Below are 13,661 nucleotides of genomic sequence, written 5' to 3' on the forward strand. Positions count from 1 at the left end.
TCCTTGAACTTGAAAAGTTCAGGGGAAAAGCTCCTCTTTGGAGACAGATGACAAAATTACTTTCATTTGGGAAGGAAACCAAGAAGCTCCTGAGATCGCTTGGTAGAGGAGTGGCAGGGGGGCAGGAAAAGAGGAACTCACACTCCTTGTGGTACCAGCAATTCCTGGCAGCTTCTGAAAGGAGCCCCGTCCAAGGTGTCATTAGGGAGGAGTGACACTTACAGAGGAATTGGCTAAATAATCAAAGGCTCCATCACTCTCATTGCTAGACACTAGGCTCTGGGGCAACATACTCTGTCAAGCTGTGCCAATGACAGTACTGTAAAAGCATTTCTGTGCTCTTGTCTGTGATGTTTTGTGTATGAATGATGAGATAAAAATTTAGAAATCAGCCCTGTTTTCCCACGTATATCTTACTGTTTTTTTTCCTCCCAAAATCCATTTTATAGCTGCAAAACAGCAACTGTAGAATGAAAAATGAATAAGTTAAGTTAGGTCTGTAGGGAGGCTGCCTCTTTTATTAGACCAACTAATACAGCTGGAGCAAACAGTCTTTCAGGCATGTGATCCATCTTTGGGTCTGATCTGCAGCCTGTTTTTTTCCTCAGCTGTAACTGGCATTTGTCCTCCTTAAAAACCTTGCCTTACTTCTACTCTTAAACCTCAGTGGCTATAGCCACCCAAATACTGCCACAAACAAATCAGTCAGAGTTTAGGACCCAGAGTCCTGTTTTAGGCTTAAGGGATGTGACAGCTGACTGAAAATCAATGAAGTGTGATTTACAGAGCATCATAATGAGGCAAGATAAGGCTCAAAAGGTGCTGTCCTGCCTTGCAGACTCAACTGTCCGCCTTGATTTTTAACTAGATTGTTTTAGTCCCCTACTAGGGGGAGACTGATTTGCTTATGAAAACAAAAGATCAGATTTAAAGGAAAAGCCACAGAGGTGCCCATGCTTTGCCTAGTGCTCTTTGCGCTGTGTCTGAGCCGCCCAGGTAAGTGCGATTTCTTCTTCCAAGCCGAGCTGCAGACGGTTAAGATTTTTTTTTCTGCTGGCCGGTAGCTGCTGCTTGCTGGCATAAGGTAGGTGCCGGCTTCCCTTGGTCCTCTTCTTAACACTGTCTGACTAGCAGAACAGGGTTGTATCAGCTGTTGCCTTTGTACTACAACCACAGCCAGTTTGGCAATAAGGTTTTATTAACTGGGATGGGAGGGGGGGTGGTCTCTGGGTAGAAGTTAACAAAAAAATCCCAAGCTCGGCTGTCGCTGCTAAACGGAGTTACAGGAGAATCTCCATCACCAGGAAGAAAACTGAAATATCTCGGGTGAGCTGATGAAAGTCTGTGTCCTGTCTGCATTTCTTGGGGAGTTTTGCACATTTGTTTAGCAGACTGCCTGCACCAGCACTCCTGTTCCTATGCTTGTGGGGAACTGCTCCTGGCATGGACTGCAGGGAGAAACAAGAACCTGGGGGAGAGGGGATAAGGTAAACAGTGCTTTGTTATTGTACATGTTGTAACCTGCCAGGAAGCTCCCCAAATTTTGCGTTCTCTGTGCCCTATATGGTAAATTCAGGAATGCCTGTTTTTTCAAAGGCAGTGATACTTTGTTCAGTGTTTTCTCCATGGATTTATCTAACTTAATCATCAGATGGGGCTTGATCAAAGGAGCTGTTAAGCTATTTTTTCCACTTGATACGTCTTCCTTCTCGTTAAAAATTTCTGCTTTTAAACTGTTCTCTTGCATGTACTGAGGCTGTCTTATAAGGGCACCAACCTTGTGCCTTCTGGCTTTCTTCTTTGCGAGATTTCTCAAGTCTTTTTCACTCTTTTCTGTGGCTTCCCCAGCAGCTGAGAATCAACACATCCAGCCCCAAAACCAGCTTTACCACCTCTCTGCTATACTCTGTTGGAGCATTAGGGCCCTTGGACTTCAGGTGAGGCATGGGCTGTGAAACAGCACCGTTTTCCTATAAAGGAGTTCATACACAGCCACAGACACCATGCCCGTGTATGTATGTGCAGGGAGTTACACACAAATAAATGCAGAGCAAAGTATTGTAGCACTATGACAAAGCTGGTTTTGATCCCGCATGTTTTGGGGTTGTGGATTTTTTCTGTTCCATGGCCTTCCCATTAAATTTCCTGTGTTTAAAAACCATGGACTCCTATGAGCCTCCTAAAGGGAAAGCAAAAGTGCCGGGAGCTGGGGTTTCTGCAGAGACTCTCTTGTGTCAGTGGACTGGACCACTGAAGCTGTGGGTAGTGAAGGGGCAGAAATACATTCTTTCTCTTCCTTTGGTTGCGGATGAAATTCCTGTCTGGCATGTTTGGGCAGGCAATCCATTTTCCTAGGACAGACCCCAGACTCTGTCCCCTATTTGCTGTGGTGGAGCTAGGGTTAGGCCTGGTGTACAAATAAACCCTGGAGCAAGCAGAAGGGGCTTTTGTAGCTTCCCCATCAGTAACAGCAGACCTCAAAGCAGCAAGACAGGGTGGCTGCAGAGGCTGCTGTAAACTCTACTGACAGCTGCATGAGCCCATCCCTGGCTGTGGTGCAGAGCAGGTGGAAAGGAGTGTGAAAGCTCCCACGGAACAGCTGGTCTCCACCTCTCCAGGGTGTGGTAACCCCACCACGACTGCATGTCCAACAACAGAAGACAAGCATAGCATGTGCTACAACTTCTGACAGTAAAGTAGTTGTTACCCTGTGAGTGGCAGTCATCAGGCTTCAGAGTTTATAGCTTCTCAAAGAGGAAGGGGCATTTGCTGTGGCTGAGAGTGGGGGATGACAGTGCTGCTTGGACCTTGTACTATCCCGAGAGAATCCAGACTGCATCAAGAAACAACTACAGGAAATTCTGGCGCATGGGAGCAGGGTTTTTGCTTCAGGCCCTGCCCGGCCTCACACAGGCCTCGCTGAGGGAGGGGAGGCTGCATGGCTTGTCTCGCACAGGAGGTAGGCAGCAGCTCTGGGGGAAGGGGACACGGACAGTGATAGTGGTCCATGGTCATGCCCTTTTCTCTGTGCAGGTGGCAGAGCATTTAACTTTGCCTCTGGTTTTCTCTCTGGAGATGCTGCTGAGCTCGGATGTCCTTTCCTCTCTCCCTGTGGCACAGGGACCCTGCTGGGGGCTGCCTTACTACTGATGGTTGCTGCACAGCACATATGAGCCCCTCAGCTGTGCCCCCTGCCAGGGCTGTCCTATCACCCAGTCCTCACTGTCCCTCAGCCATGGCCCTCTGCTGCAGACTCCTCCTGTACCTAATGGCTGGCAATCCAGGCACAGGTGTCCTGCTCATCACATGTGGTGAGGGGACAAGGTGGGCCCTAGGCAGCGCCCTGTGAGGTCCCCTTTGACTGCTAGCACAGCAGTATTGGCTGTGAACCCCACAGCACAGGGCCGATCAGCACAAGCTGCTTCTCCCTCCATGGTGCCTTTGAAGAGAAGTGAAATCCTTCTCACACTTGAGTGCTGTGTGCGCACACAAGGGAAGAGGTGGAGGTCACGTCAGGACCTCAGCATCACGGAGAGTGGGGCTGGCATTTGGAAATAATAGAGGGTCTGAACTGCCCTTCCCCCTTCATGGTAGCAGGGAGAAGGGGGAGTGTGGTTACAGGGACAGGAGGAGTCCCAAGTCTTGCAGGTATAGACCCTGATGGCTCTGTGCTTGGTTGCAGGCAGACTTGGCCCTGGCTGCATCATTGAGCTCCTTCTACTGCCAGATGAGTTCCTTTTGCTTTTTGCTCCACCAGTGTTGTTGCCCACCCAACCCACCCCCTGACTGGGAGAATTCTTCTTCCTCAGTGATTTGCTGCTACCCCCTGGTTAACCCCAGAAGGAGGATTCACTTCCACCTGCTATATCATGAGGCTCCCTCAGATCTGGCTTACATGCCCTGCAGCTTCCAGTGAGGAAATCCTGCCACCCCAATCCTTGTGCAGGGTAGCCTCTGTCTTGGAGACGTCATAGAAACCAACCAAGTGCAAGTGAAACCCCTGGGCCCTGAAATGCTCACAGTGTGGTTCTGCTGTTTTGAGCTGCTAGCCAGCCAGCCAGGGATTGCTCCACAGTGACCAGATTTTCCCTGAGGCCCCAGCTCTCTGTGGTACACCACAGGTATCCTAAAAACCAGAACTCTTTCTCAGGGTGGCATTTATCACGCTGGGTATTTACTGCTCAAGAGTGGAAGAGAGCACTTGATTCTCTGAGCCTGCAGATTTTCTAAAGAATAATAAAGAAGAAAGACAGAGCAAGTATGTTGACTCAAGACAAAAAGGCCACAGAAAGCTGAAACCTGGTACAAAGTCATCACCGCTCTGGTCTAATAAATTTTTTTGTGTATGAGTTGGGCTTGGGCTGTCTTGCCTTCTCCTCTCCTTGCCCTGGTTCTGCTGAGTCTGTGCATCCGAATTCCTGCAGCTTTTACTGACAAGAGCTGCCTGGAGGCGAATTTGTCTCACATCATCACTTTGCCTCACTTCTTCAGGTCATATCGTTCTCTACCTCTGCTTTCTGGCACACCCCCACTCTCTGTTGCTCTTTTCCAGATGTGGCTGCCTTCAGTTCAATTGCTGAAAATGAGGGCGCGCTCCTCAAGCACTTATTTCAAGGCTATCAGAAATGGGTCCGCCCTGTGGAAAACTCCAATGACACCATCAAAGTCCTTTTTGGATTAAAGATATCACAGCTTGTGGATGTGGTAAGTGTTGTGTGGGGCTTGATAAAACATCCCTTCTTTTATATGCATCCACCTGGGAGGGCTGGTAATGCTATTGGCATTTGCCTCCTGACACTTGAAATGCAATGTGATGGTTAGGCAATAAATTACTGAGTGTGATGTGGCGCTGGTGGTACGATCTCCTGCCCCATGTACAGCGCAGGCTGTGAGACTCATTTGTTTTGTGGCAAACGTGAAGGTCCTTTTTTTGCCACTGTTCTCAGGGAATAAGGCCTCATTGCACCAGGTGTTATCAAACAGTCCGTGACAGATGGTCCCTGGTGCCTATGTTTGCAATTTAATGACAAGGCAGCTACAGGACAGGGGTGAGGAACGGTAGAGCTGCTTGGACATTGTTCGCTCTAAGCAAGCTTGTATCCAGGCCAAAGGCAGTTTATATCTTGACCCAGCTGGCCAGCCAGGTAAGACACTAGAGGCAAAACAGACAATCCCATGGTTTTGCCCATGTGGAAAGTTTCCATTCTCTTTCCCCTCCATCACTGCAATGCACAGTGGAATTTGCACAGTGCCCAGAGGCATGCATACAACAGTATGCTCCTCGCATCCCCGTCCCCTGGCAGCGTCCACTTGTGCTGTGGAAGGCACACACTAGTTTTGTGCTATGTTTACATCCTTAAGACAATGTTTCATCTTGTGTCTTCCTAAACCCACTCCAGGCTGAGCAGTGTGGGGAGAATAGCCAGCCTGTGAGACCACAACTATGTGTGTCCCGACCCCACTTGCTGGCTAAGCCCTGCTGCCTCCCTGCTCTTCAGCATCTTATTCCTTAGGGCTGCTGTGAAATGCCAGTTCTCTCTTTTCCAGCCTCAGGAAATCCCAGTGAGAGCAGGGACAGCACCTAGAAAGTCAGTTCACTTCTCCCAAGAGTGTCTGAAGATCCCAGGTCCAAGGGGAAACAGGACTATAGGGATCTGCTCTGCTTGGCACAGGTTTGGATTCAGCAGGCATAGGGTCTGTTTCTGTTGTCTGTTTTGCTATTGAAATCCTACCTTCTGTCCCCCTAGGATGAGAAGAATCAGCTGATGACAACGAACGTGTGGCTGAAGCAGGTAAATTATACCAAATCAGACCTCCCCTTTCAGTGTGGGGCTGCTGAGCTAAGCGCCTATCCCAGCCTCCTGCCCGCTGTGCCATCCATACCCTTTCATGATGCTGAGTGGCCAGACAAAAGCAGTACCTTGCCTGAATTTTTTAGTTTACTCCTCTCACTTCAGCAAATGCATAAAGGGACAGAAAGGCAGGCAGGTGGTCCTTTAGGAAATCAGGTACCCTCTTCTTCTGGCCTGCACCCCAGCTGTGTCTCAAGCCAGCTGTATTTCAGGGAAGTAACATCTCCTGAAACTGCAGTGGCTCTTCCTGGGATGCTGTGTGTGCCCTGAGAGACTATCCTGTCTCAGACTTAGAGGTCATGCAAGTACTGTCTCTCTTGCCCCAGATAAGTGTGATGCCTTGGACAGATTTCTTCTTCAGCAAAAACAAAGAAAGCAAAGAAAAAGCCAGCATGTTACACCCCTCCACACCCCAATTCCCCCAAATTAAAATCTGCGGCAAATTAATCACATCTCTATAACATAATTGCTTCTGGAAGTGACAATAATTTATACAAATGGGGGAAAGGTACAAGTTGAACTTGTTAGATCTTCTTTCCTCTTCACTCCTGAAGAACACTGGATTTGGTTTAGATTACATTGCACCAGTTTATTGACTTTGTGACAATTATTTTAAGTCTCTCAGCTATGTGAGCATCTATAAACATGTCAGCTGATCCTAGGCAGAGGACATAAACCCCAAACTGTACTTGAAATGATGCTATGGGATATGGTTCCCAGGGGTCTCTGGGCTGGTGGAGGAGAAATGTAGCTCAGTTTTTGTTCTCAGTCTGGTACCTGTAGTGCTTCAGTGAGTGTGAGCTTCTGTGTGGAGCAGGACCTGTAAAGGCTGTAGGGACATTATATGCAAAGATGGTCTCTCCCTTGAAGAGGGAGAATCTCAGACTTTCACTTGCTGCAGGGAGGATAGGAAATTTCCCTTTTGCTGGGGAAATTTGACGCTGATCTGAATCAAACTGCTGTGAGCCTGCCCTAAAAGAGCTGCAGTGTTACATTTTCCCCACCTCCAGCTGAAATTGCAGGGCCCCTCGTGTGCACGGGGCCAGATCTTGGCTTCCTTACTACCTGGGCAAACAGCAAAGCCCTTCTACCAAGGTAATCCCTCGACCACTCCCCATTCCCACCCTTTCTCCTCACAGGCTGCGGCACACATCTTCCTCTGCAGGTCCAAGCCCTGCAGTCCCAAGCCCTGCAGTCTGCAGGTATGGAATCAACCCACTTCACCCTCCTCTCTGTTCCTGCAGGTGTCCCCAGAAAGATTTTACAGCCTTTTGCAGCCTTTGACAGAATATTCCTGGGTCTGATCTACTCCTTCTTAGGGAAGACATGGCTGTTCACTCCATACAGGACAGCAGTCTCCTATGCCCTGGGGGAACCCTTCATCCCTCTGGCTGGATGACACTTTTACCCAGGTTACAGTGACTGCAGAAGAGAGGAACCTGAAGTGTTAACTCACATTATCAGGCCAATCACAAGACCAGGCTGCCCAAGGGCATTAGACCTGAGATGCTGATGCAAACAGACACCTACCAATCCACTCTTCATTGCTGCATGAACCTGTGGGGGGGTTGTCATTTTGGGTTAGCCCTTCCACACTGAGCACACTGTTTGTATTGCAGCACTGACCTCCCCAGAGTCATAGCCTGGAGCCTTTGTCACCAGTCTATCTGTGGGAAATCAGGTTCTGCTGCAGATTACTCAAAACATGCTGTGGGAGGTAGGGACATGCCACCATCCACTCAATTGCCTCTCAGGTGTGGAGGAGGATGAGGAGAAGTGGGAAGCCACTTTATTTGATCCTTCTCTCTTGCTCTGTGGCTAAAAGAAGGACCTACTCAGGACTTTGCACTGTAGACATGCCGATTTCTCTGGAGGCCTTGGGAGACTGTGCTCAGATTTTAGACAGTGCAGCTCCCTAGGGTAACTCAGCACTGTAATTTTGAGAATTGCTGAGCTGGGCTCTTACTAGTTGTTACCATTTCTAATACCCATTCTCCATCTGAGGGGCTGAGAACACCAAGGCCCAAATGAAATGCAAAGAGAGCAGAAAATAATTGAGACACAAGCTCTGATTTTCACACATGCAGATGTGCCCAGGTGTTCAGGCTGAGAGCTAAATACCTGTGGCCTCACCCAGTGCCCTGCTTTGGGAGTTGTGCATTCCCATAGGCTCAGTATGAACGGGTCCCATGTCCATGTGCAACTCAGTGCTTGGGGGATTATTAGAGTGCATGAGCACAACAGCTAGGAAAAGATCCATAAAACTAAGCAGAATTTTTATTTTTTTTTTTAGGGTAGACCAAAGTGAAAAACAATAAAACATACCAGAACTCTCTAATGACACAGACCCAGTCCTCCTGCAAGAGCTGGGGAGGTCAGGGAAGTCTGGTCCTCACCCTGGGTGTGTAAGTTTGAGGGGGAATCACAGTCATCATTTCTCTGCAAGATTGTGGTTTTTCTTAGGTGAGCAAAGCTTAAATCCAAAGGGTTTCACTTTTTTTTTTCCCCAACATCCAGATGATCAAGATGGTGGGGCTTGATGATGTGCATGCAGACAGACACACAAGGTGCAAACAAGCTTTTAGTGGTTGCTGAGAAAGTATTTGGGTTTGGACAAGCTATGGAGTCTACGAGCAAGTGTGGAGAATCTGGGTTCAGTGTTTCTCGGTTCACTTGCTGCGGCTTAAGCACTTGAGTGACAGCCCAGAGATGGGAATTCGGCAGAACTGGAGGAAGAGGAAGGCAATGGAAGGGTCTGGAGCAGCTTGTAGGAGAGGGAGAAGAGAGGAAAGGGCCCTTCGTGTCTGCTGCTACAGTTTGTGTCAGCATAGCCCACAGGGAGGTTCCCTTTCTCAGCTGCTCATCTTCAAAGTCTGCACACAATCTATTTTCTGCTCTAGTAAGAAGACACACAACAATATGCCTTGCAGACAGGAAAGACCATTTTAGCTGGGAGAAAAATCAATGCAGGGCAGGGGGGAGGAAGGCGCATTGCGGATGCAGCAAATAACCCAGGCCAAGGATCTGCTCCAATTCAACTCCAGAGGGATGATTATATCTCAGGGTGCCACACAGGGTATTTGCTTCTGTTGTTAGTGCAGGCTGTGAGCAGACTGTATTGGTTGCTACTGTCAGTCCTGACTATCTCCTTGCATAACAGGTATGTTTCCAGCCTAAGCCCCCTAGCACCTGTTAGAGAAGGTGTCCAGGACACATGTGATCCTGTGCCCACCTTATAGCCCAGGCTGCTAGAAACATCTGTTAGATACACATCCACAGAGAAAAGTTCATGCTAAAAGTGGTGTGTTCTGTTCCTGAGGCTGAGGCTAAGAGCAGCAATGACCCCTCTTCTTTTTCCACACCTGAACAGCTCCCATCCCTTCTTCAGCAGCAGGAGGAGCCAGGGGTGGAGGGCTGTGCCTGATAGCTGATGCCAGCCATTTGGGCAGTTCAGAGAATGGGTCCGTATATCTTCTGGTGCAGGTAGTGGGGCCATTAATCATGCCATGGTAACACCCTGGGCAACTGCCTCCTTTGTTTGTGCCTTGGGCCAGATTTTAGGATGGCTCTACTAGCCACCTGCCCATGACCTTGGACCCCATCCCTTCCCTGCACCTGGAGTTGGAAGATGCTTTTTCTCACTGTCTGTGTTTAGGTCTCTACTGAGGCTCTGTGTAGTTGTCACACCATAAAAGACTGCCATAACAAATGTCTGCAGGTATAGTTGTGAAAAGCATGTGGAATCAAAGAAGCAAGAGGGGAACAATATGGTGGGAGAAGCAGCAGCTTTTTGGTTCATCCATAAGTCATGGAGGAAATTGCTCAGAGAAGGCTGAGGCCCCTACATCCCTGGGGAGCTCTTAGTGCTGGAGCTTAATGGAAAGTGGTTTATCTTCTGCTTCTTGGTATTGATCATAGTCTACAGCTCTCGCTTCCTCTTGTTGCTATTGCTGTGAGCATGTGAAAACCCCCATCAATAATGAACGGAGATGCTTTTCCACTGCATTTTGCACTTGGAAATCTCTAAGCTCCTAGAGCCACTTTGCTAGGATCTACCCATCTGAAAAACAAAAAGAGGAGAGAAAAATTATTCCAGAGTTCAGCATGATGAAAACAGACATGACTATCCCTACTTTTGCACTTTTAGTGTTATCTTTTCAGGATTGTAACCAAATGCTTTACAATAGTGTTGTATTATTTTTCCTGCAATATTGTGCAGGTCTTTCTGATGAAAGGACAATGATTTGGTTTGCAAGGACAGTGTACAGGTATTAGGTATTGTATTCCGTTCACTGTAAAAAGCCAGGTCTCCACTGAAAAGTAATTAAAGGCCACCTTTGTCACTTAGGCAGTAGTAGCCATGCCAGCTGCCTCTTCTATGGGGCCAGTGCCAGCCAAAAATACGTGGGGCTGGTTGTCAGAGGGAAGAAGAGATGCCATATCCAAGGGAAGAGGCTCCTTACTTCTGGACTGCCCTCAGGTGGGCTGGGCAGGGTGGTGAGTGAAGCGAGTCAAGTGATCTCAAGGAGTGCCTGCCTTGAGGTTGCCTGCAAAGGGGTGGGTTGCTGGAGCCCACCTGTGGCTGGAGGGGCAGTGCTTGTGAGGATTAACATCTCCCAGCCATGCCTGCCTGGCATCCTTTCTGCAGCTGAGCAAGCTCTGCCCATTGTCCTGTGCGATGAAGTCCCTCTAAGGCAGGTGGTGGGGAAGAGGAATGAGGCTGTTGTGTCTGAGTGGGCAGAGGACTCTGCTGGCTTGTTACAGGAATGGATCGACCACAAGCTCTCCTGGAATCCAGAGGAATATGGTGGGATCACCGCCATCCGTGTCCCTTCTGAGTCCCTGTGGCTTCCAGACATCGTTTTGTTTGAAAAGTGAGTAGCATGACTCCTTGCTCTGGGCTTAGGCCAGAGCTTGGGCAAGGAATGTCAGCCACTGTGAAGTTTGCATGTGCTGTCAGAAGGCTGCTTCTTTAGGCAGTATGAATGTTGGCTTACCTTGTGCTTCAGGAGATGGGTAGAAATCAGAGCTGTGAGGGGGTAGGACTGAGGCAAACCCAGTACTGAACTTTCTACTGTTTCTTCCTGTCCAATTCCCAGTGCTGATGGACGTTTTGAAGGCTCCCTGATGACCAAAGTCATAGTGAAGTACAATGGAGTGGTGACTTGGACACCACCAGCCAGTTATAAGAGTTCCTGCACAATGGATGTGACCTTCTTCCCCTTCGACAGGCAGAACTGCTCCATGAAGTTTGGGTCATGGACATATGATGGCAGTATGGTGGACTTGATTTTAGTGGATGAAAATGTAGACAGGAAAGACTTCTTTGACAATGGAGAGTGGGAGATCTTAAATGCCAAAGGTATGAAAGGCAACAGGAAGGATGGGCTGTACTCTTACCCATTTGTCACTTACTCCTTTGTGTTGAGACGCCTTCCACTGTTTTACACTCTCTTCTTAATAATCCCTTGTCTGGGATTGTCTTTTCTAACTGTCTTGGTGTTTTACCTGCCTTCAGATGAAGGAGAAAAGCTTTCATTGTCTACATCCGTTCTAGTCTCCCTCACTGTTTTCCTTTTAGTGATTGAGGAAATAATCCCTTCTTCTTCCAAAGTCATCCCTCTGATCGGTGAGTATCTGCTGTTCATCATGATTTTTGTGACCCTCTCTATCATCGTCACTGTATTTGTTATCAACGTCCACCACCGCTCCTCAGCAACTTACCATCCCATGGCTCCTTGGGTTAAAAGACTCTTCCTCCAGAAGTTGCCTCGGCTGCTCTGCATGAAGGGCCATGTAGATCGTTACTCCTTCTCAGAGACTGAAGAAAAGGAAACCACCTTGAAATCAAAGCTCCCGGGGAAGCAGAAACACAAGCAAGCAAAAGACGGAGATAAAATTGTTATTGCCTTTCTGGAAAAGGCTGCTGACTCCATTCGATACATTTCCAGGCATGTCAAAAAGGAGCATTTCATCAGACAGGTAGGTGAAGGGAGGGCAAGGAGGGATCACAATGTCCTTGGCAGCAATGGCTTCCAAGTTCTTACCTTTTCTGCACGCCTTTGCCTGTTCCTTCTGTTCTCACCTGAGACATATCCTGGAAGCTTCCCCTGCTTGATAAATAATATGGGTGTTGGGAAAATACATTGCTTCAAGGAGAACTGTATTGTGCTGTGAGAGTCCCTGCTTTTCACAGGCACAAAAGGGCACAGCAGCCTCTCCTGGAGGAATTCCTGTTTTGGGATTATTTGAATAACCTTGTCCTGCTTAAATTTGGGATAGACATGGAAAACCTCTGAACTGTCACATGCTCTGAAAGGGTATCTTCCACAACACTTACAGGCAGGCCTTGCAGCTGTTGCTAGGTTTCAGTCCTGGCCTCCCAGTGACTATACACAGTGTAGCTGCCCTGTTTTGAGTGGAGGTCTTCTAGATTTTCACTAACATCAGTTCAGATTAGTCCCCAACTACCATGTTTCTCCTCTTCCCAACAATCTACCTAGCTATTAAAATGGCAAATTACTGTATGCATAAACAATGCATCTCATGCGAGGGTAGGACAGCAGAGCAAGACACCTAGCAGTATATGGAAAGAGAAAAACTGCTGTTAGCACCCTCCTAGCAAAAGCCAGGGTTTTGTTCAAATTGTGCTGAGAGAACTTCAGCAGAAAGACGAACAGTAAATCAAACATGCAGTATGTGAACGCATAGTGTTAATGACTGAAGCCTTCTATTTGAAGCTGAAATAATTTTTAATAAAAAAAAGCCCTTTGAATTGCTTTTATGAATAGCTCTTTTGTGTGTGCAGGTTTGTGCCAATACTCACAATGCAAAATCTCCTGAATGTACACAATCAGAGCCAACAGAGCACTTAAGCAAATACAAGCCAATGTACTTGTACTGGAAGTAATGTCTGCATCGAAGTGCTGTGCCAGAGCCAAGTCCTGGCACTTTAACGGAAATGAAGTTCTTTGAAAAGAAAGTCAGTTTATTATAAAGCCACCTTCACGCTTGAGCCTGCAAATGTTCACACAGGCACTTAACTGAAAGCTTTTGCACAGGCTGAAGGAAGTCTGAATACCGTGCAGGTAGAACTATGGAACTGTTTCAAGGTTTTGAGTGACTTGCAGCTATGGGTGCTGAAAACTCCTAATCTTAAAAACAGATTTTTGGAGCTGAAATGTATGTAGTAATATCAACAAAGTACTGGGCTTGCTACTCTTTCTGTTTGTTCTCTCTCTCTTCTTCCCAGGTTGTCCAAGACTGGAAATTTGTAGCTCAAGTCCTGGATCGGATCTTCCTGTGGTTATTTCTGGTGGTGTCAGTGACAGGTTCAGTTCTCATCTTTACCCCTGCATTACAGATGTGGCTGAACAGCACTTTGTAGACAATGCTCCCACAGTAACATACAACAAGTACAAAGCCAAGGGATGGTGGTGCCTTTGAGCTTAGTCTCTATGGTACAGAATGGGAAGCAGCAGCAAGAACTAGGGAAGGTGATGGTAACAGTGAGCATTGGCTAGTGTTTTCTATCTTCATACAACTCTACCAGTTACAGATTTGGCTGAGACCAGAGAAGGGCTTGGTGCACAGCTGAGTCCTAAAGTGAATTGGGGTTCCACAATTGGGTTTATATAGTAGTTTACTATTAGCTTGGTTATATTACAATAAAAGCCAAGATAATTAGCTAAAATCGGAAATAGTACTTCTGGCACAATGTTTATACTTAAAAGGCAAACCGGTCAGTTAAAATGCTACTTTAAAACAGAAATTACAGTAGAAACAAAATCAGTACTCAGTTTATCTATG

The 13,661-nt window shown here is 47.5% G+C and overlaps 1 protein-coding gene across 1 annotated transcript; it reads left to right on the top strand.

Annotated features, from left to right (window-relative positions):
* Positions 1–953: 953 nt before the first annotated feature.
* CHRNB3 (cholinergic receptor nicotinic beta 3 subunit) lies at positions 954–13,239 on the top strand. Its single transcript, XM_009954984.1, has 6 exons — positions 954–996; positions 4,553–4,704; positions 5,748–5,792; positions 10,617–10,726; positions 10,952–11,834; positions 13,105–13,239. Exons 1-6 carry the CDS (start codon positions 954–956, stop codon positions 13,237–13,239), a joined length of 1,368 nt encoding a protein of 455 aa, XP_009953286.1.
* Positions 13,240–13,661: the final 422 nt, after the last annotated feature.

Source organism: Leptosomus discolor, chromosome Z (assembly GCF_034619465.1).
Source record: "Leptosomus discolor isolate bLepDis1 chromosome Z, bLepDis1.hap2, whole genome shotgun sequence".
Classification (NCBI taxonomy): Eukaryota; Metazoa; Chordata; class Aves; order Leptosomiformes; family Leptosomidae; genus Leptosomus; species Leptosomus discolor.

Excerpts from the sequence above, each read along its gene's own strand:
- CHRNB3 (XM_009954984.1), top strand. The coding sequence starts at position 954 with ATGCTTTGCCTAGTGCTCTTTGCGCTGTGTCTGAGCCGCCCAG. Across the intron at positions 997-4,552 it reads GCTGTGTCTGAGCCGCCCAG|ATGTGGCTGCCTTCAGTTCA; the intron begins GTAAGTGCGATT and ends GCTCTTTTCCAG. Across the intron at positions 10,727-10,951 it reads GACATCGTTTTGTTTGAAAA|TGCTGATGGACGTTTTGAAG; the intron begins GTGAGTAGCATG and ends TCCAATTCCCAG.